The sequence below is a fragment of the Cetorhinus maximus genome, chromosome 19 (genome assembly GCF_964194155.1).
Source record: "Cetorhinus maximus chromosome 19, sCetMax3.hap1.1, whole genome shotgun sequence".
In the NCBI taxonomy this organism is placed as follows: Eukaryota; Metazoa; Chordata; class Chondrichthyes; order Lamniformes; family Cetorhinidae; genus Cetorhinus; species Cetorhinus maximus.
This window is the reverse complement of record NC_135897.1, coordinates 29,068,031-29,088,744: the sequence shown is the minus strand read 5'-3', so window position 1 is coordinate 29,088,744 and position 20,714 is coordinate 29,068,031. Positions and strand designations below refer to the sequence as shown.

The 20,714-nt window shown below is 45.6% G+C and overlaps 1 protein-coding gene across 1 annotated transcript in view; it reads right to left on the bottom strand.

Moving 5' to 3' along the window:
• Window positions 1-12,135: 12,135 nt before the first annotated feature.
• The window catches only part of LOC144694066 (uncharacterized), a 37,550-nt gene continuing 28,971 nt past the window's right edge, over window positions 12,136-20,714 (bottom strand). The window contains exons 5-6 of the mRNA XM_078564427.1: window positions 13,466-16,549; window positions 12,136-13,389 (exon numbers count right to left, since the gene is read on the bottom strand). Coding sequence (XP_078420553.1) covers window positions 12,136-13,389; window positions 13,466-16,549 — 4,338 coding nt within the window. The remainder of the gene's footprint in view (window positions 13,390-13,465; window positions 16,550-20,714) is intronic.

Genomic DNA, 20,714 nt, shown 5'->3' with positions numbered 1-20,714 from the left:
CACCACATGTACCTCAGAGAAAAGTGAATTGGGGAGATTATGAAAAAGGCTTGTTGTAAAAGGAATAAATGCTATTGATGTGATAAAGAGGGTTGAGAATGTATCAGAGCGGGCATTGGGATGAACTTTTATACATGTCCCATGTGCTTGGGAATTAGAGCCAGGGGATCAGAAGATGCTAAACACTTTTTGAAAACTTACAATGTCTCCTTTCTTCTAGCTGTTAAATGCAAACAGCCTGAAAATTGTCAGATAGAAAACTCATGCTAAGGAAGCAGCTTATATCTGTATATCCTGATTTTAAAGGAGCACCAACAGACAGTGAGCCAAGGACCTGCCATCGGGCACAGCACTTACTGATTGGAATAGATTGATTTTAGCATAAATGTCACAGTTCAGATGTTACATTTACTTACTGATGTTAATCAAAATTTTAAAGTACATAGGAATATGGGACTTAGGAGCGGCAGTAGGCCATTCAGCCCTTCAAGCCTGCTCCACTATTCAACAAGATCATGCTGACCTGGTTGTGGTCTCAACTTCACTTTGCCGTCTGCCCCCCTGCCACCCCTGCCCCCCCACCACCCCCCTCCCGCCATATAACCCTTGACTCCCTTGTCTATCAAAAATCTGTTTAACTCTGCCTTGAATAAACTCAATGACCCAGCTTCCACTGCTTTCTGGGGAAGAGAATTCCACATACCAATGACCCTTTGAGAGAAAAAAAAAATTGCCTCATCTCTGTCTTAAACGGTAGACCTCTTATTCTTAAACTGTGTCCCCTGGTTCTAGTCTCTCCCACAAATGGAAACAGCCTCCCGATATCTAACCTATCAAATCGCTTCAGGGTATTATATGTTTCAATATGATCACCTCTCATTTTTCTAAACTCCATTGGGCCCAATCTGTTCAAACTTTCTTCGTAAAATAAATCCCTCATCCCAGGAATCGAGTGAACCCTCTCTGAACTGCTTTTAACACAATTATATCCTTTCTCAATAAGGAGACCAAAACTGTACACAGTATTTAACTGTACACTCCTAAAAAAAAACTAATGATTTCTTGCTGATTTTTTCGGACCTTAGGGAGGAGAAACTGGAGGTTTATAAACATTTGCCAATCTACAGAGAAATAAATGATCTCAGGATGTGGGAAATATGCCATTAGCTGATTTAACTGCCTTCTTTCAGCAACCAGACCTGGTGGCTGTCGTTCTTGGAACCCCATCTCAGTGAAAGCAAGCAGTACCAGGAGAGATTTATTAGTAATAACGAATGCGTTAAAGTTCAGTTGGTTTATTCTCCAATAGACAGTCATGGGGTTAACCTTAAGGCTATCTATCACTGTCATTCCAATTCCCATTGAAGAAATGTTAAGAGTGCTCACCTACCCATTTTTGGCAATGGAACACTAGCAAGGGGATATATTTTGTCCCTTTTAAAGGTTGGGATGGGATACAAATAAAACTGCTGATGAGCTCTGGTGTGGTCTTGACCCCTGTCCTGTAGAAGTATACAACTCAAGTTGTTCCACACAGAAAATGCTGCTTTGATTCAGTTTCCCAATTTTACCAACGCTGCATTGGAAAAGTTGCAAGTTAAAGTTGCAACATCCTGACAAGGCAAGAAAGAAACTGAGGGGGAAAGTTATCCCATTTCTGTGCATCTCCTTGCAGCCAATTCAGGACATCATTGGCTCAGGGTCTTTATCATCTTCTCAGCTACACTACATGCATGGTCCAGGAAAACTAAGAATTTATATAGGAGCAATCAGGCGAATCGAGGGAATTTACCCTCAAACTGGAAAAAGGCAAATATAAATCCATCACAAATATTTGTGAAAAAGAAAATGATAGACCTTGCATTCATATAGTGCCTTTCACAATCTCAGGGTGTGCCAAAGCGCTTTACAGCAGAACAAGTAGTGTAGCCCACAATTAAAGAGTAGATACTGTTGTAATGTAGGAAATGTGGCAGCCAACTTGTGCACAGCAAGCTACCATAGACAGCAATAAGATAAATGACCAACTATTTGATGTTGGCTGAGGAATAAATGTTGGTCAAGTCATCAGGAGAACTCTCTTACTCTTCTTTGAAAAGTACCATGGGACATTTTATAGCCACCTGAGAGGGCCAACAGAACCCCGGTTTAACATCTCATCCAATTGACAGCACCTTCAAGAGTGCAGCACTCCCTCACTAAAGTGGCAGCTGAGATTGTATCCAAGTCTTTGTAGCAGAGCTCGAATCTACCATATCCTGATTCAGAGATGAGAGTGCTACTACTGCCAGCTGCAGTGAAATATTAACAATATTAACTTAGCATTGTTTAATCCTTGGGTTAATTAAGATTCAGGCATATAAACATGTGAAGTAGGAGCAGGAGTAGGCCATTTAGCCCCTCAAGTGTGCTACACCATTCAATGAGATCATGGCTGATCTGATTGTAACCTCCTGGCAGGAGATTTAGAGGGGATGTGAGGGAGAATTTTTTCACCCAGAGGGTAGTGGGAATCTGGAACTCACTGCCTGAAAGGGTGGTAGAGGCAGAAACCCTCATAACATTTAAGAAGTATCTGGATGTGCACTTAAGATGCCATGGCATACAAGGCTATGGGCCTAGTGCTGGAAAATGGGATTAGAGTAGCCACGCACTTGTTTGACCGGCACAGACTCGATGGGCCGAAGGGCCTTTTTCTGTGCTGTAGACCTCTCTGAGTCTATGACCTACCTCCGATAACCTTTCACCCCCTGTTTATCAAGAATCGATCTACCTTTGCCTTAAAAGCATTCAAACACTCTGCTTCCACTGCCTTTTGAGGTAGAGAGTTACAAAGACTTTCAACCCTCTGAGAGAAAAAAATGCTCTTCAATTCTGTCTTAAATCATCGGCGACTCCTTATTTTTAAAGCATGACCCCTAGGTCTAGAAGTGCCTGAACTTATTCTACCTTGATTTGACATAGAAGGTTTCATTTTTCATTCACACACAGTTATTTTTGAAGTTGACAGGGCAAATTGAGGAGGCTGGTAAAAAAGCAAATGGCTGTATTAATAGAGGCAAATGATACAAAAACAAGGAAATTATGTTAAACCTTTCAAAATCACTGGTTAGGCCTCTCAGCTGGAGTGTTGTCTCTAATTTTGGCACCACAGTTTAGGAAGGGTGTCAAGGCCTTAAAAAGGATGCAAAATGGTACCAAGGATAAAGGGCCAGTTATGTGGAGGGACTGGGGTTATTCTCCTTAGGGCATAGAATGTTAACTGGAAATTTAATAAAAGCGTTCAAAATTATATAGAGTTTTGAAAGAGAAGAAAGAAGGATGGCTGCTAATCAGGGGATACAGATTCAAGACCATTGGCAAAAGAAGTGGATGGGAGCTATGGGGAATTGCTTTTCACGTAGTGAGTTATGGTCTGGAACACACTGCCTGAAAGGGTGGTGGAAGCAGATTCAATAATAACTTTCAAAAGGATGAATGTGAGCTTGTAAACTGTCACTTAGGTATTTACCAACCATATAGAATGTTTTAAGCTAATGCATTAGTTTCACAGTTTAACAAAGAACAAACTTTATCTTGGGCCAGAATTTTTTCATCAGCGTACAGGGGCGAGCCCCTCATGCTGCTGCGTCAAATGACGAGAGTGGTGACATCGGGCGAGTGTCCCAGCATCACCGCACGCCATCGTGATATTTCAGTCAGCGGGCGCGCGATGATCTCCGATGCGCGCCCGCCATCAATTAACGAGCCACTTAAGGCCCTTGAGGCAGCAATTGTCGGGGATTTTTCGGGGCTCGTGCAATCTTCAGGATGTCGCACGGGCGCAACGGGCAGGCCATATTTTTATAAACCTCATCCGCCGGCGGGATAAGAGGGGTGAGTGGGGTCACGAATGTTATTTATCAGATATTTAATGCTTAAAGTTACTGATACTTGCCTGTGTGAGCAGGAATACTTCAAAGCTCTTCAAAGCTGCTTGGACAGGGCTAACAGGCTTCAGGTCAGGTCTCTGAGTAAACATCATTTCTGGGGCCTTGCTGGTTTCAGGAAGCCTTCCCTTAGCCTGGGAATGGGAGTTCTGCTCTCCACTGGAGGCACCTCCTCTGAGGGGGAAGAGAGGGCCAGAAGGGAGAGGAGGCCAGGAGTCCACATTCAGCCTCCAGGGGAGCCACTTTTGGGGGAACAGGCGCAGGCACAAGGGACACAGGGCCAACAGGAAGTCCAATGCGGCAGGGGCCGCGGAAGGCGCCACTGTCCTGCTACCAGGGTATACAAGCGGCGAAGCAGCTACCTCAATATGTCTGAGGTGCAGTGCCGAAAGAAGCTCCGTCTCTCAAGGGAGACAGTCACCTCCATCTGTCAGATGATTGGCCCTGAGATCTGCACCAACTGTGTGGGTGGGCACCCCATGCCAGTGGCGTTGAAGGTCACAGCTGCCCTCAACTTCTATGCCTCTAGCTCTTTCCAGGGGTCAGTGGATAATCTTTGCGGAGTCTCCAAATCAGCTGTCCACACTTGTATCAAGCTGGTGACAGACGCTCTGTTCAGGAGTGCACTACCGCTGGGATGAGGCCAGTCAGACAGAGCAAGCCAGAGGCTTCGCGGCCATTGCTGGCTTCCCCCGCGCCCAGGGTGCAATAGACTGCACACATGTGGCCATCAAGGCGCCAGCGGGTGAGCCTGGTGCCTTCGTCAACAGAAAGGGCTTCCACTCCATGAACGTGCAGATAGTGTGTGATCACAGGATGCTGATTCTACAAGTCTGTGCAAGGTACCCAGGCAGCTCCCATGAGGCATACATCCTCAGACACTCCCAGGTGCTGAGGCTCTTCAGTGCACCAGCCTGGCTGGACAGGCGGCTGTTGGGTGACAAGGGCTATCCCCTCAGAAGATGGCTCATGACGCCTCTCCACCATCCAAGAACAGAAGCTGAGCAGCGGTATAATAGGAGCCACGCCTCCACAAGAGCTGTGGTAGAGAGAGCCATCGGTCTTCTCAAGATGCGCTTCTGATGCCTGGACCGTTCAGGAGGTGCACTCCAATACCTCCCAGATTGTGTGTCACTGATAGTGTTTGCACGCTGTGCTCTCCAGAGTCTGGCACTGGAAAGGGGCGACGCAGTGGATGAAGAATATATAGATGCAGTTGCTCCGGCTGCATGCAATGAGTCCAGTGGTAAGTCTGAGGATGAGCACTGTCAGAACACTGAGGGGGTAGACGCTGACCCGGGCAAATTCCAGGGAGGCAGGGACACCAGGGAGGCTTTAATCCAATGAACCTTCAGCTAGCCCACCACAGATGGATCTCCAACAGGCTGCAGGCTCCACACTCGATACCCGAGTGCAAAATCTGCCTGGGTAAGGACATTAACTAAGTGCTTTGACAATAAAGCTCAATGTCAAACAACTCACTCATAACATCATGTTACCTACAGAAGTAAGGAATCACCCTGAGCCATGCTCACATATCAAAATTTAATGATTTAACAAAATGAAGTACAAAAAAATAATTACAAAGGTGTTACACATCGCACCAAGTGGTCATGAGCTAATAGCGGGGCAACATAAAACCACCAGTGAGAAACACATGGAGTGACTAAAGTGCCTTAAGTTTGCGTTTGTGGGTGCTACATCTAGGTGCTCCCCCCTTGCTGGCACTGGCATCTGAGACAGCCTGCTCACTGCGCTGCCCTGTTGGCCTCGATGACCTTGGCGGGCATCCTCTGGCCCTTGGAGCCTTTGATGGCCCCACCTGGGAGGGAGCGGCCAGTACCACAGCTGGCATCTCCCCAGTCACCGCAGCCTCATTGGATCCCATGGTCACTGGCAGAGCGGCAGAGGAGCTGCTGCCCTCATCTGGGGCACCCTGAGAGGAGCCCACAGAGACGACAGGCAGCTCCTGCACAAACCTGAGATTGCTTCGGACCTCCCTGCTCACCAGTGATGGATGGGCACCGAGCTGGACTACTTGGTGCCCAAACCATCTCCCACACCAGCTGAGGTCAATGCCGCTGTTGGGGTTTGTATATCCGAGCGCAACCCCAGGAAGCCCTGATTGTTCTCCTGGAGGAGCCTCTTCACAAGAGTCACCAATCTCTCCATGAAGGAAGCATGGCGCTCGGCCATGAATCTCATTGCATCGATGATGCTCTGCGTGGATGCCTCCAGCACAGGCACCATGTCACGCATAGCCTCATGTATCTCCGCCAGATCCTCCCGCATACCCTACTGCACTTCCAGCTTCTGCTGCCTCACGGACGACTCCAGAAGCACATCATCAGCCACCAACCGGGTATGTTCCTGGTCCCCAGCAGTCCTCCGACTGCTAGCGCCATGGGCACTCTCTGTCTCTGCCCGCACCTCAAGCGAGTGTGAAGTGCCCTCACCGCTGTGCCCTGGGGCACTAGCCGATGATCTAATTCCTACCGAGGTGCTAGTATCTGCGCTGGTTCTTGCCTGGAAGAGGTGGTGTGACACTGGTGAGTCCAATTGTTCAGGGCGTTCAGGTGTGAGGGAGCCCCTCTGCCTCCTCCTCCCGACCCTGCTCTGGTGATGCTGAAAGGAAGAACAAGGACATTTGATTAGTTAAAGTGGAGACAATGTCACTGTGCATGCCTATCCCCCAGATCAGTATGTGCTCATCCTCCCATAATCAATGGTCAATCCATGTTGCAAACTTCAATCACTGAGCATTCAGCAGTGCCATGGCTGCTGGGACACACATGGTGACCTGAGTGCTCGGCAAACATATTTCCCTGTGGCACCCCAGCCTCCCCGCCACCGGTGGACCTGGGAGCATGGCGCCTCTCCAGATCCATCGCCTCCTGCTCACATCTGGTCATGATGGCCAACTGGGCCTGGCCTCCGCCAGTCCACATCCACTCGGCGGTATTGTGTGCAGTCTTCTCCTGAAAAGGAGAAAGGAGCATTGATTAGTCCAGCCTGTACCTGGATTCCCATCGCATCCCTTCCACCCCAACCAGAGTGGGACATTGCAGGACTCGAGTGCTTCATCAGCCCACAAAGAAGCCAGGGCTGACCCCCCTTGCCCAAATGCTGCCTCCATTACATTTGGCACCACATGGTCTAACCTTGCAAAGCAAGGAGGCACAAGCACGTGGAATGCCAAGGGCAGCAGATGGATTGGTGCCCCGCCACCTGGAAGCTCCCCTCCCAGCATGTCAGCACCCTGACTTTGACATGTTTCACAGTTCCAGCACTCTGCCTAGGTGCAGATCCTTGAGGTTGCCCCCAAAACTCTACCACACATGCTGCTGGTGCAGAACCCATCTCAGCACTGCCCTCTCAGGGTGAACTAGGCATGGGCAATATCTGCTGGCCCACCCAGTGAGGGAAACATGCTGTGAAGGATTCAATGCTGTAGCTGCGCTCAGAGTTTGGGGCGGGCGGGCCTGGGGGGGAAAGCCAACCTGCTGTGTTGTGACCTCTGTCAACATGGTACTCACCCTTCCCGTGCGCAAGAGGTCGTTGAATCGCTTGCAGCATTGGACCCACGTGCGTTGCACCACATCATGGGAGCTGACTATCTCAGCCACCTCCTCCCAGGCACGTTTGGTCAGGTGGGGGGTGTCTCTGCCTCCCGTCCCTCGGAATGAGGACCTCCCGCCGTGCTGCCACCTCCTCCAGGAGGGCAGCCAGGCACTCATTGGAAAACCGAGGGGCACACTGCCCCGCTACCCTACCCTCAAGCCTGGCCTGCTCTCCAGCAGCGCTTTGGGGAGCCCTTCTACTGGCCATGATGAACAGTCTTTGCAAGGCTGCCAGCGCTGTATGTGAACAGGCCGCCGGGTCGCCATTGGACCTGGCAGTCATTACACTCCCGCCACCGCCCGCCCACTCCCGCTATCCTCGGGAGCCGAGAAATATGCTGGGTGGGCCTTAATTGACCCGCCCACTCCCGAATGGGGAGTGACGGGGAGAAAACTCTCCCCTTGGGATATTTTAGGAACATGTTTAGTAAAATGTATTGAGCAAAATATGACAATGACATTCAACCTCAAAGTGTTAATCCTTCAATATTTTTGAAAGATAATTTATATCGTCATGTCATTTATTATTCTCCAAGTAGAGAGAAAGAGAATGTCAGGTATCCCGGCCCAGAAGCCAAACATTAGATGGCAATTTCCCAAGACTGACTAGGAACTCTGTGCTCAGAATAGTTTATTTGTTTTATATGTAGATGCCAAGTGGAGGCAGGCAGATCCCTATAGGAAGAAAACAGAGCTCAGATTACCCTCAGACCAAGGCTACTAAGTTGCTCAGGAGCTACAATGGCATAAACCAATAGTCAGTATTCACGACTCTTCTACCTGTTGCTCTGACCACCCACTTTCATTTTGCTCAATCATATTTCTCTGTATTCCAGCTTCAAGTGCTGGCAAAAAGGTTCACACCTAAAACATTAACCACTTGTTTCATGGCTTTAATTCCCTGAACACTCATCACCTAACTGCAATTGCAAATGGTTCGTGAAGACAAAAACATCTTTAACTTCATTGCTGCTCAAAATCCCAACACAACAGACAGATTTGGAAATGTGAGCCAATATAATATGGCATCATGATTTTTCCCATAAACATAACAAGGTTATCTACCCAACTGCTTCTAGTCCAATGTAAGGAAAAGTCAGCCAAGGGTACCAGGTGGCCCCATTCCTTCTCCCTCCCCACAGCCACGCCCAGCTCCCCACCCCCACAACTTAATACAGAATTCTCAGTTACAGGCCCAGATTTCTGTATGAACTAATAAACCTAACAAACTCCAAGTGCACAAAGGAGGTCATTTGTTCCCCTCTTTTAAAGTAATGTTAAAATCATTCAACATTCGCGACTAGAATTTTTCGTTTGATTCAGAAGAAAGTGTAATCCGGTGACTCTACAGGAAATATTGGCTTGCTTCAGTAAGTAAAACATATTGTTCAAGTAAACGAAATATGTAAGTGTCTTCGAGCCAAAGTTACAGGGAACAGTTTGTGAATTTACTCCAAAGACGTGTGTGGACTGCACTTAGCGGGAGGGGGCACCAAACCATTTGGAATACATTGAACTGAAGAATGGACTATTTGAATGAAATGTAGGGAAAACATACATTAGGGTCGGTCAGCAAACGTAAAAGCGGAGGCAAGTTGCGGAATTACATTGTGTTCCTTTCACCAGCCTTTGCTGTAAAGAGCAAAGATTATGCTGTCTGAACGGATGTGTATTTCTGGTGTTCTCTGATGTTCGCTCAGATTTCCAGCATTTTCACTTTTCCCAAATGGCCGGTTCCACTTTTCAAATACTAACACCCTGGCCTCCACGACATCTGAAAACGTTATCTATGTAAAGGTCCAACCAGGTTCGGTGACACATTTACAGAGAAATATGTTGTGACAGCCTTCGGCTATCGTTGTCTGTAAGTCACGCAGTATTGCACCTCTTGCTCCTCCCTTCCACCCCCACCCCTTTCACATAACAATCAGATTAAAAACATGTCAAATGACCCCTCTAAACTACCGGTTTCAGATTGGTATCTGTGGGAGTGCAGCGTACAGCTGGCAGAATGGAGTTATACCGCCGCAGGATATCCCTCCACATTGCAGCGAGATTGGCTACAAAGGAGCTTTGTGCCTCCGTCTTTAAAACGCACGCACGGAGCTCCCGCTGATCATTTCTCTCTCTCTCTCTCTCTGTCGGCAGAGTGGAGTCTCAGTTCTCTTTCACACTGAGCTCTGGCCAATTGTTGGAGCATCAGGCTCGCCTGGTGACTCCAGAGCAGCGCTGGGGAGTGTCTGCTGTCCTACACTGTTACTCAGTCCCGCGGCTCAGGCTGGGCTCTGCAGTACCTGACAAGTTTTTCTGTGTTATATATGAAGCTTGTTCAGATTTTTGCAAGTTTCATTGAGGCAAGGAGAGCTCAAGAAATGACCGCTCAGCGAAACGGTCAACAGACGGGAACAGGTCTTACCACCAGACTGTTCCCACCCCTTCCTTCTATCCGTCACTTCTTCCTCTTCCCGTTTCCCTCCTCCCTTTCTCCTCTCCCCCCTCTTCCTTCCCTACCTCCCATTCTTCTGTCTCCGTCCTCTACCTTTCCCGTTCCTTCCTCCTGCCTCTTCTCCCCCTTGCTTCCCTCCCTTTCCTACCCCCTCTACTCCTTCTTCCTTTCATCCGCCTCTCCCCTCCTTTCTCTTTATTTCTTTCCCCTGACCAAATTTCTCCCCTTCCCTTCTGAAAACTTGAATCTTTCTTAGCCTATGCTACCTGATCTAAGCGGCTATCCCTCATTTCTGAGTCTGTAGGGTGAGAATCAATCCCTTATTTCACCAGAGGGGACGTTGATGCTCAGGCGGAACCTTTCCTTCTATCTTCTACACAAACATCTAGCAGATGTCACTGTAATAAAGAATTGGAAATCCAGCCCATTTTCTCTTTTTTAAACCCAGCGACTAAACATACCTTCCTTACCATTTCATTGGCTCAGACCAGTTTTAGGAATAAACAGTGAAGCCTTGTTGATTTGTTCAGTCACTGGTTTATTCAGTTAAGCAATTCTGGGGAGCAAGCGATTGAATTTTAGTAATAAACTAACAATTCTTGTTCTTGCTTTCATTTTTTTAAATGCAAGTCATAAAATGTACATAATTATAAAGTTTGTTCACAAAACAGTATTCCATTATAGTTTTCAACCAACGTCTTTTGTATTTATCCTTCACATTAGATTCATGGAATGACCAGCCCACATTTCCTACACAAAGTTGGAAACTAAACTCTGACACTCTGGTGTTTGGTTACGCTCACGTTGTCCTTTAGCACATTTCATATCGTTAGCTTTTGAATAAACATTGCTACCATCTTTCAAAATTCTCTTTAATTGCCATTGGTTAACTTTGTAAATTAAAATTCAACCAAATAGACTTGTATAAATACATATCGCCGAAGGAGGTCATTAGACCAATCAAACCTCTAAGTGAGGTTACCACTTGGTCCCATTTTCTTGCACTTCCCTTTTTGCATATACATTTTTTTTTCTATTTTAAATATTCATCAACTTTGAAAGCCTGTTTCTTGTAGGGCATTTCATGTACTAACAATTCTCTGCATTTAAAAAAAAACTCCCAGCCTGAAATGAAAGCAAAATGCTGCCGATGCTGGAAATCTGAAATAAAAACAGAAAATGCTAGAAAAACTCAGGAGATCGGGCACATCTGTGGAGAGAGAAACAGAGTTAATGTTTAGAGTCTGTATGACCCTTCTTCAGAGCTGAACTCCCAGACTAAAACGTTCAGTTGGTATTGCTTTCCTAATTAATTTTAAAAGTCCAAGAGAACAACTTATATAATGGGAGTTATCTGCACAGGAAATAATCTAGTATTCAACGAATTTTAGTTTCTCTTAATTTCCTTACAGTCTGAAATATGATGACACATAACATTTGGAGTAAAGGAATTCATCACCCTTTTCTGTTTAAATGATATACAATCAGTGGGCTTCAGTTATAACTGAATTAAAATGGACGGCAATGGATATTTTGATGTGATATTAGACGTGTTGGTGCAGAAAGAAAACTACACTTTTCCATTTGAATATATTTATATCCCACAAGACACAAGATCAATTAACTAAAAATGCTTTTTTGTTTTTTCATAAGGTCATAAAAATCTGGCTAGGTATTAATACATGATTTAGACGTTGTAAATACAAGGCTGATGAAGGATAGAGAAATAAGTCTGCACTTATGATGTCTTAGTACGTTGTAGAATTATCTGTCAGTTTATGATGATCATATTGAAGTATGCTGCATCAGGACCCCAGTAAAAACTGTTGGCATAGACACAAATTAGTAGGAAATGTGTTCTTTTATTTACTCACTCAGATCAATATTTTAGATTCACATCTCTTCAATTTTCTATTATTCAAAGGCATACAATAAAAATAAAGCCATCACAAATAACTTTCCCCCACCAAAGGTAATAGAGTTGAGCAGATCTAATTATCTTCTTTAGAGGTGTTTAGATTTCCGTGAGAATCATCTTCAATTCCAGTTCCACGATGAGTCTCCTGATCACTTTGATATTGTTCCTCGTACCCTGCGCTATAAGGGTTATATATATTATGATATTGATCATAAGATGTTGTCACGTCATTATTACCATTTTCATAAGGACACGGAGTTTCAAGGTCTGGATCACAGATGATTTCATAACGGCTGGTATCATGGAAGTCAGCCTCTCCGTCGGTAACACCAAATCGCCCCATGCGGCATTCAAAGTCACAGTCAGAATCTGGCTCATAAAGACCGTCCTTTTCATTGCGACAATTGGAGTCATAGTATGAGTCACAATCTTCTCTGTGTATTTGGTCATCACCATGAGATTGAGAAGTCTGGCAGTCAGAATCATGTTCGGGATTACAGTTGTGTTCTGGCTGATAAGACTCTGTTGCCACTTCAGCACAATAAGGGTCATATGGGTCACAGACTTTTGTCTGTGTTCGTTCACTGGCATAGGAGAGACTGCTACTGCAATCAGGGTCGTGGTCAGGGTTACACTCACGCCCCATCTGTTTGTGACAGTTTGAATCATAATCTGGGTCACAATCTTCTGTAGCTCTTCTGTCTTGTGTTTGCTCATTAATGTGAGGTTGAGACCTGTCGCAATAAGGGTCAACATTAGGATCGCAATTCTCTGTAGCAGCTCTTTCTTGTTGTCGAGCACGATATTGGGAATAATAACACTCAGGATCAGAGTAGGGGTCACAATTCTCTGTAGCTGGTCTTTCTTGCTCCCTGTCTTGATATCGGGAATAACACTCAGGGTCAGAGTGGGGGTCACAATTCTCTGTAGCTGGTCTTTCTTGCTCTCTAGCTCTGTATCGGGAATAACACTCAGGGTCAGAGTGGGGGTCACAATTCTCTGCAGCTGGTCTTTCTTGCTCTCTAGCTCTGTATCGGGAATAACACTCAGGGTCAGAGTGAGGGTCACAATTCTCTGTAGCTGGTCTTTCTTGCTCTCTAGCTCTGTATCGGGAATAACACTCAGGGTCAGAGTGGGGGTCACAATTCTCTGTAGCTGGTCTTTCTTGCTCTCTAGCTCTGTATCGGGAATAACACTCAGGGTCAGACTGAGGGTCACAATTCTCTGTAGCTGGTCTTTCTTGCTCTCTAGCTCTGTATCGGGAATAACACTCAGGGTCAGAGTGAGGGTCACAATTCTCTGCAGCTGGTCTTTCTTGCTCTCTAGCTCTGTATCGGGAATAACACTCAGGGTCAGAGTAGGGGTCACAATTCTCTGCAGCTGGTCTTTCTTGCTCTCTAGCTCGATATCGGGAATAACACTCAGGGTCAGAGTGAGGGTCACAATTCTCTGCAGCTGGTCTTTCTTGCTCTCTAGCTCTGTATCGGGAATAACACTCAGGGTCAGAGTAGGGGTCACAATTCTCTGTAGCTGGTCTTTCTTGCTCTCTAACTCTGTATCGGGAATAACACTCAGGGTCAGAGTAGGGGTCACAATTCTCTGTAGCTGGTCTTTCTTGCTCTCTAGCTCTGTATCGGGAATAACACTCAGGGTCAGAGTGAGGGTCACAATTTTCTGCAGCTGGTCTTTCTTGCTCTCTAGCTCTGTATCGGGAATAACATTCAGGGTCAGAGTAGGGGTCACAATTCTCTGTAGCTGGTCTTTCTTGCTCTCTAGCTCTGTATCGGGAATAACACTCAGGGTCAGAGTGAGGGTCACAATTCTCTGTAGCTGGTCTTTCTTGCTCTCTAGCTCTGTATCGGGAATAACATTCAGGGTCAGAGTAGGGGTCACAATTCTCTGTAGCTGGTCTTTCTTGCTCCCTGTCTCGATATCGGGAATAACATTCAGGGTCAGAGTGGGGGTCACAATTCTCTGCAGCTGGTCTTTCTTGCTCCCTGTCTCTATATCGGGAATAACACTCAGGGTCAGAGTGAGGGTCACAATTCTCTGCAGCTGGTCTTTCTTGCTCTCTAGCTCTGTATCGGGAATAACATTCAGGGTCAGAGTAGGGGTCACAATTCTCTGTAGCTGGTCTTTCTTGCTCCCTGTCTCGATATCGGGAATAACACTCAGGGTCAGAGTGGGGGTCACAATTCTCTGCAGCTGGTCTTTCTTGTTCCCTGTCTTGATATCGGGAATAACACTCAGGGTCAGAGTGAGGGTCACAATTCTCTGTAGCTGGTCTTTCTTGCTCTCTAGCTCTGTATCGGGAATAACATTCAGGGTCAGAGTGAGGGTCACAATTCTCTGCAGCTGGTCTTTCTTGCTCTCTAGCTCGATATCGGGAATAACATTCAGGGTCAGAGTAGGGGTCACAATTCTCTGTTGCTGGTCTTTCTTGCTCCCTGTCTCGATATCGGGAATAGCACTCAGGGTCAGAGTGAGGGTCACAATTCTCTGTAGCTGGTCTTTCTTGCTCTCTAGCTCGATATCGGGAATAACATTCAGGGTCAGAGTGAGGGTCACAATTCTCTGCAGCTGGTCTTTCTTGCTCTCTAGCTCGATATCGGGAATAACACTCAGGGTCAGAGTAGGGGTCACAATTCTCTGTAGCTGGTCTTTCTTGCTCCCTGTCTCGATATCGGGAATAACACTCAGGGTCAGAGTAGGGGTCACAATTCTCTGTAGCTGGTCTTTCTTGCTCCCTGTCTCGATATCGGGAATAACACTCAGGGTCAGAGTGAGGGTCACAATTCTCTGCAGCTGGTCTTTCTTGCTCTCTAGCTCTGTATCGGGAATAACATTCAGGGTCAGAGTAGGGGTCACAATTCTCTGTGGATGTACTTCTATGACAATAAGGATCACGTTCAGGATCACAGTTTCTGTCGTGTTCAGGTACTCGATTATGTTCTTCATTTTCATGGCAGTTGGGGTCATAGGGGTCACAGCTGTCACTTGGCTGAGAATCATGAACTGGATAACAGTCTGGGTGATAATAGAGATCACAATCGTAACCGTCCTTTGTTTGACCTTTGTACATAGATTGAGGTCTGCGACAGTCACGATCATACTCAGGGTCACAATCAGGACCTTGAACACCTTGGCCAATAGATTTTACATTTTGTCGACATCTAGGGTCACGATAGGGATCACATACAAATTCACTTTTACCACTGTATACAGAGCTATCAGGACGACAATAAGGGTCATATCTGGGGTCACATTTAGAGTCTGGTGCAGGCTCATCCTTAGGATGATATGCTAACTGACAGTTGTGGTCATAGTATGGGTCACAATCATATGGACTTTTATATGCAGCCACGTTGGAACGGCAATATGGATCCTTTGCAGGGTCACAGGCAGAGTATGTGGAATGTACTTCTTTCTTTGTTCTTGGAAAACAGTTAGAATCTGAGTATGGATCACATATTTGCTTTAAGTAGTCAACTAGTGCCAGACAGTGTGGATTGTTTGGATCATATGGATTACAATACTGATTCACTAACTGAGCATATTGGGCATAAGTGTAAGGTTGTTGGGAACATTTTGGATCTTTAAAGGGGTCACATAACTGTACTTGGGCTCTGCAGTTGGGGTTTTTGTATGGGTCACAAGGCTCTGCTATGCCGTATGCAGATTTCTGTGAATCAACGGAGTACACTTCTGCTCTGCAGTATGGATCTTTCTGTGGGTCACAGGAGTACGCTTCTGCTCTACAGTATGGATCTTTCTGTGGGTCACAGGAGTACGCTTCTGCTCTGCAGTATGGATCTTTCTGAGGGTCACACGAGTACGCTTCTGCTCTACAGTATGGATCTTTCTGTGGGTCACAGGAGTATGCTTCTGCTCTACAGTATGGATCTTTCTGTGGGTCACAGGAGTACGCTTTAGTTCTGCAGTATGGATCTTTCTGTGGGTCACAGGAGTACGCTTCTGCTCTGCAGTATGGATCTTTCTGTGGGTCACAGGAGTACGCTTCTGCTCTGCAGTATGGATCTTTCTGTGGGTCACACGAGTACGCTTCTGCTCTACAGTATGGATCTTTCTGTGGGTCACAGGAGTACGCTTCTGCTCTGCAGTATGGATCTTTCTGTGGGTCACACGAGTACGCTTCTGCTCTACAGTATGGATCTTTCTGTGGGTCACAGGAGTACGCTTTAGTTCTGCAGTATGGATCTTTCTGTGGGTCACAGGAGTACGCTTCTGCTCTGCAGTATGGATCTTTCTGTGGGTCACAGGAGTACGCTTCTGCTCTGCAGTATGGATCTTTCTGTGGGTCACAGGAGTACACTTCTGCTCTGCAGTATGGATCTTTCTGTGGGTCACAGGAGTACGCTTCTGCTCTGCAGTATGGATCTTTCTGTGGGTCACAGGAGTACGCTTCAGTCCTGCAGTGTGGGTCTCTGTAAGGGTCACATTGCTTCTGAGTATAAGCTATTTGCTTGTGAAGAACAGTTGGCTGACAATCGGGATCTTTTGTTGTGTCACATTCCTCTTCACTCAGACGCTGCAGATGTGCTTGATATGACTGCTGGACCTCGTCTCTGTTCTTGGACTTAAGATAATGTAGATAAACTCTGTCCATTTCACGTACCTGTGGTAAAATGGAAGTAGTGGTGGATAACAGGGGCTGCTGCAAAAGTCTGACACATTTTACACTTTCTTTCTACTAATTTGTACCTGCTGGCAAAATAGTTCTTGTTCTCCTCTGATAAACTGCAATTTATCATTTCTTTATTCTCCACTTTATTTTTATGTGATGCACTGTTCCTCAGTCTGGAGGCTCAATAAACCTCTGGCTTTCTGAAGCCAGTGACTGGGAGGTAGGTGAGAGTATCTGTGCAGTTGGCTTGATTACTATGCATTCTCTTTCTACTGCGGAGTTTTCAATCCAGCTTAATTCATCTCTCTGGCAGCCCGATTGAGATTAGTGAACCACCATGTTGAAGTTAGTGCATTCAACCTGAAGTCTGAACTCCTGTCCACTCCACGTAGGTTTGACTGTTTGTCCTTGGAAAGGGGGAGACTGTGAGGTGACCCAATTGAAATTTGTGAAATTCCGAAAGGAATTAATGAAGTTAATCCAAATAAATTGCTCACTATGATAAAGGGCTGAAATAATTAGGAAGACACAATTTAAAAATTACAAACTGGGAGCAAGAAGGCCGTTGGGCAAGGTTTCTCACCCCAAAAATTGTGGAATAAATTATCAGAAAGGACCACAGAAGTGGACAGATTAATTCCATCCAATTAGATACTTCTATGGAGAAAGAGAGAAAAGAGATTTATGATAAGAAGATGGAGAGAAGAGATTTACTTGTTGTCACAGAGGTTAGCAATATTTCTCAATAGCATCATCACTCAGGTTCAACTAAAAATGATTTCTCTTAGATTATAGGCAAATTCCATACAAAGATAATTATGTTTTCTATCAAAATATTACCTACGAACCATTTCCATGGTTTGTCCTCAGATAAAGACAATATATCGGTGAAGTCCAAAGATTTTACAATGTACTTTTAGATTAAACAGATATATGTGGTTGTTTGGCTTAAGATAATTTACTGGGCCAGAATTTCCTTTAACAGGGCAAATTATGGCATTTGCCATTTGTTTGACTTGCAATTGCCTTATTCAGCTCAAAAAGATATTGCCCAAGAGTTGCTGAAAGTGCAAACTGATAATGATATAGAAAGAGAAATAAGGCATCTGGGACCTGAGTAAACAGGGTATCTCCTTAATCTATGAGATTTAAGGATTGGGTAATAAATACAGGAAAGGACTGAGAAGAGGCAATGAATGTAAATGGGTGAATTCAATATCTAATCAGATACAGAAAGAAACAGAGAGGAAAATAAATATTAGATTAAAAGAGAGAATAAAGATGCAGAAAGGAAAAGTGTATAAAAAGGTTTGACGTTTCTAAAATTCCCAAAAATTTCAAAATCTGAATGAATGAGAGTCCACGCTTGTTGAAGGTTAATTTTTGGTGCCTGAGAGGTTGATTCACAGTCATTAACACTTATCACATCATTAAAAAGGTACTGACGAGGCTTAACTTTCTGTTGAAAGTTTAATGGACAAATACAGCAAGTTCCGCAAAACAATGGGGAGAATAAGGGCAAGAATCAGTTTCCAAGTTAATGACAGAGTAGCAAAACTCAGTCAATAACATTTAGATATTGGCATTTAACCATGCACCTGCTTCTCACCAGAAGTTTAGCTGTAGGTAACAGCAAGTGCCATTAGTCTTTCTATTATTTTGACAGCAAAATCTGGCCCATTGTCTCATAATTAAATCTGATAGGTAAATCTGTTTATTTTTCATACACAAAGGGGGAGATGGTGGTGTAGTGGTATTGTCACTGGATGAATAATCCAGAAACCCAGGGTAATGCTCTGGGGACTTGGGTTTGAATCCCAACACAGCTGATGGTGAAACTTGAATTCAATAAAAATCTGGAATTTATAAGTCTAATGATGACCATGAAACCACTGTCGATTGTCGTAAAAAAAACCACTAAGACCCTTTAGAGAGGGAAATCTGCCATCTTTACCTGGTCTGGCCTCCCTGTGACTCCAGATACACAGCAATATGGTTGACTCTTAAATGCCCTCTGAAATGGCCGAGCAAACCCTCAGTTGTATCAAAACACTAAAAACTCTAAAAAAAAGGAATGAAACCAGACAGACCACCCGGCATAGGCATAGGAGCCAGAAATGACAACAGCAAACCCAGCCCTCTTGACCCCATAAAGTTCTCCTTACTAACATCTGGGGGCGTGTGCCAAAATTGGGAAGAGCTGTCTCACAGACTAGTCAAGCAACAGCCTGACATAATCATACTCATGGAATCATACCTTTTAGATAGTGTCCCAGGCATCACCATCACCATCCCTGTGTATGTCTTGTTCCAACAACATGACAGATCCAGCAGAGGTGATGGCACAGTGGTATACAGTGGAGTTGCCCTGGGAGTCCTCAACATTGACTCTCATCCCATGAAGTCTAACATAGGCAGGGAAACCTCCTGCTGATTACCATGTACTGTCCTCCCTCAGCTGATGAGTTACTACTCTTTCATGTTGAACACCACTTGGAGGAAACACTGAGGGTAGCAAGGGCACAAAATGTACTCTGGGTTGGGGCTTCAATGCCCATCACAAAGAGTGGCTTGGTAGCATCATTATAGACCGAGCTAGCCAAATCCTAAAGGATGTAGCCACTAGACTGGGTCTGTGGCAGGTGGTGAGGGAGCCAATGAGGGAAAAACATACTTCACCTTGTCCTCACCAACCTTCCTGCTGCAGATGCATCTATCCATGGCAGTATCGGTAGGGATGAGCACTGTACAGTCCTTGTGGAGACAAAGTTCCTCCTTCACACTGAGGATACCCTCCATCGTGTTGTGAGGCACTACCACCATGCTAAATGGGGTCGATTTCAAACAGATCTAGCAACCCAAGATTGGGCATCCATGAGGCGCTGTGGGCCATCAGCAGCAGCAGAATTGTACTCAAACACAATCTGTAACCTTAGGTCCCAGCATATCTCCCACTCTACCATTACCATCAAGCCAAGGGATCAATCCTGGTTCAATGAAGAATGCAGGAGGGCACGCCAGGAACAGCACCAGGCATACTAAAAATGAGGTGTCAACCTGATGAAGCTATAACACAGAACCACTTGCGTGCTAAACAGCATAATCAGCAAGTGATAGACAGGACTAAGTGATTCCACAACCAACAGATCAGATCTAAGCTCTGCAGTCATGTCACATTCAACTGTGAATGGTGGTGAACAATTCAACAACTCACTGGAGGAGGAGGCTGCACAAATATCCCTATCCTCAATGATGGGCGAATCCAGCATATCAGTGCAAAAGATAAGGCTGAAGCATTTGCTACAATCTTCAGCCAGAAATGCCGCATGGATGATCCAACTCGGCATCCTCCAGAGGTCCCCAGCATCACAAATGCCAGTCTTCAGCCAATTCGATTCACTCCATGTGATATCAAGAAATGGCTGAAGGCACTAGATACTGCAAAGGCGATGGGCCCTGACAATTTTCTGGCAATAGTACTGAAGACTTGCGCTCCAGAAACTGCCATGCCCCTAGCCAAGCTATTCCAGTACAGCTACAACACTGGCATCTACCCCGCTATGTGGAAAATTGCCCAGGTATGTCCTGTACACAAAAAGCAGGACAGATCCAACCCGGTCAATCACTGCCCCATCAGTCTACTCTCAATCATCAGTAAAGTGATGGAAGGGGTCATCAACAGTGCTATCAAGCGGCACTTGCTTAGCAATAACCTGCTCAGTTTGGGTTCTGTCAAGGCCACTCAGCTCCTGACCTCATTGCAGCCTTGGGTCAACATGGACAAAAGAGCTGAACTCCAGAGATGAGTGACTGCCCTTGACATCAAGGCTGCATTTGACTGAGTGTGGCATCAAGGAGCTCTAGCAAAACTGGAGTCAATGGGAATCAGGGGGAAAACTCTCCACTGGTTGGAATCATACCTAGCACAAAGGAAGATGGCTGTGGTTGTGCAAGGTCAATCACCTCAGTTCCTGGACATCACTGCATGAGTTCCTAAGGGTAGTGTCCTAGGCCCAACTATCTTCAGCTGCTTCATCAGTGACCCTCCTTCCATCATAAGGTCAGAAGTGGGGATGTTTTCTGATGATTGCAAAATACTCAGCAGCATTCGCGACTTCTCAGATACTGAAGCAGTCCATGTCCAAATGCAGCAAAA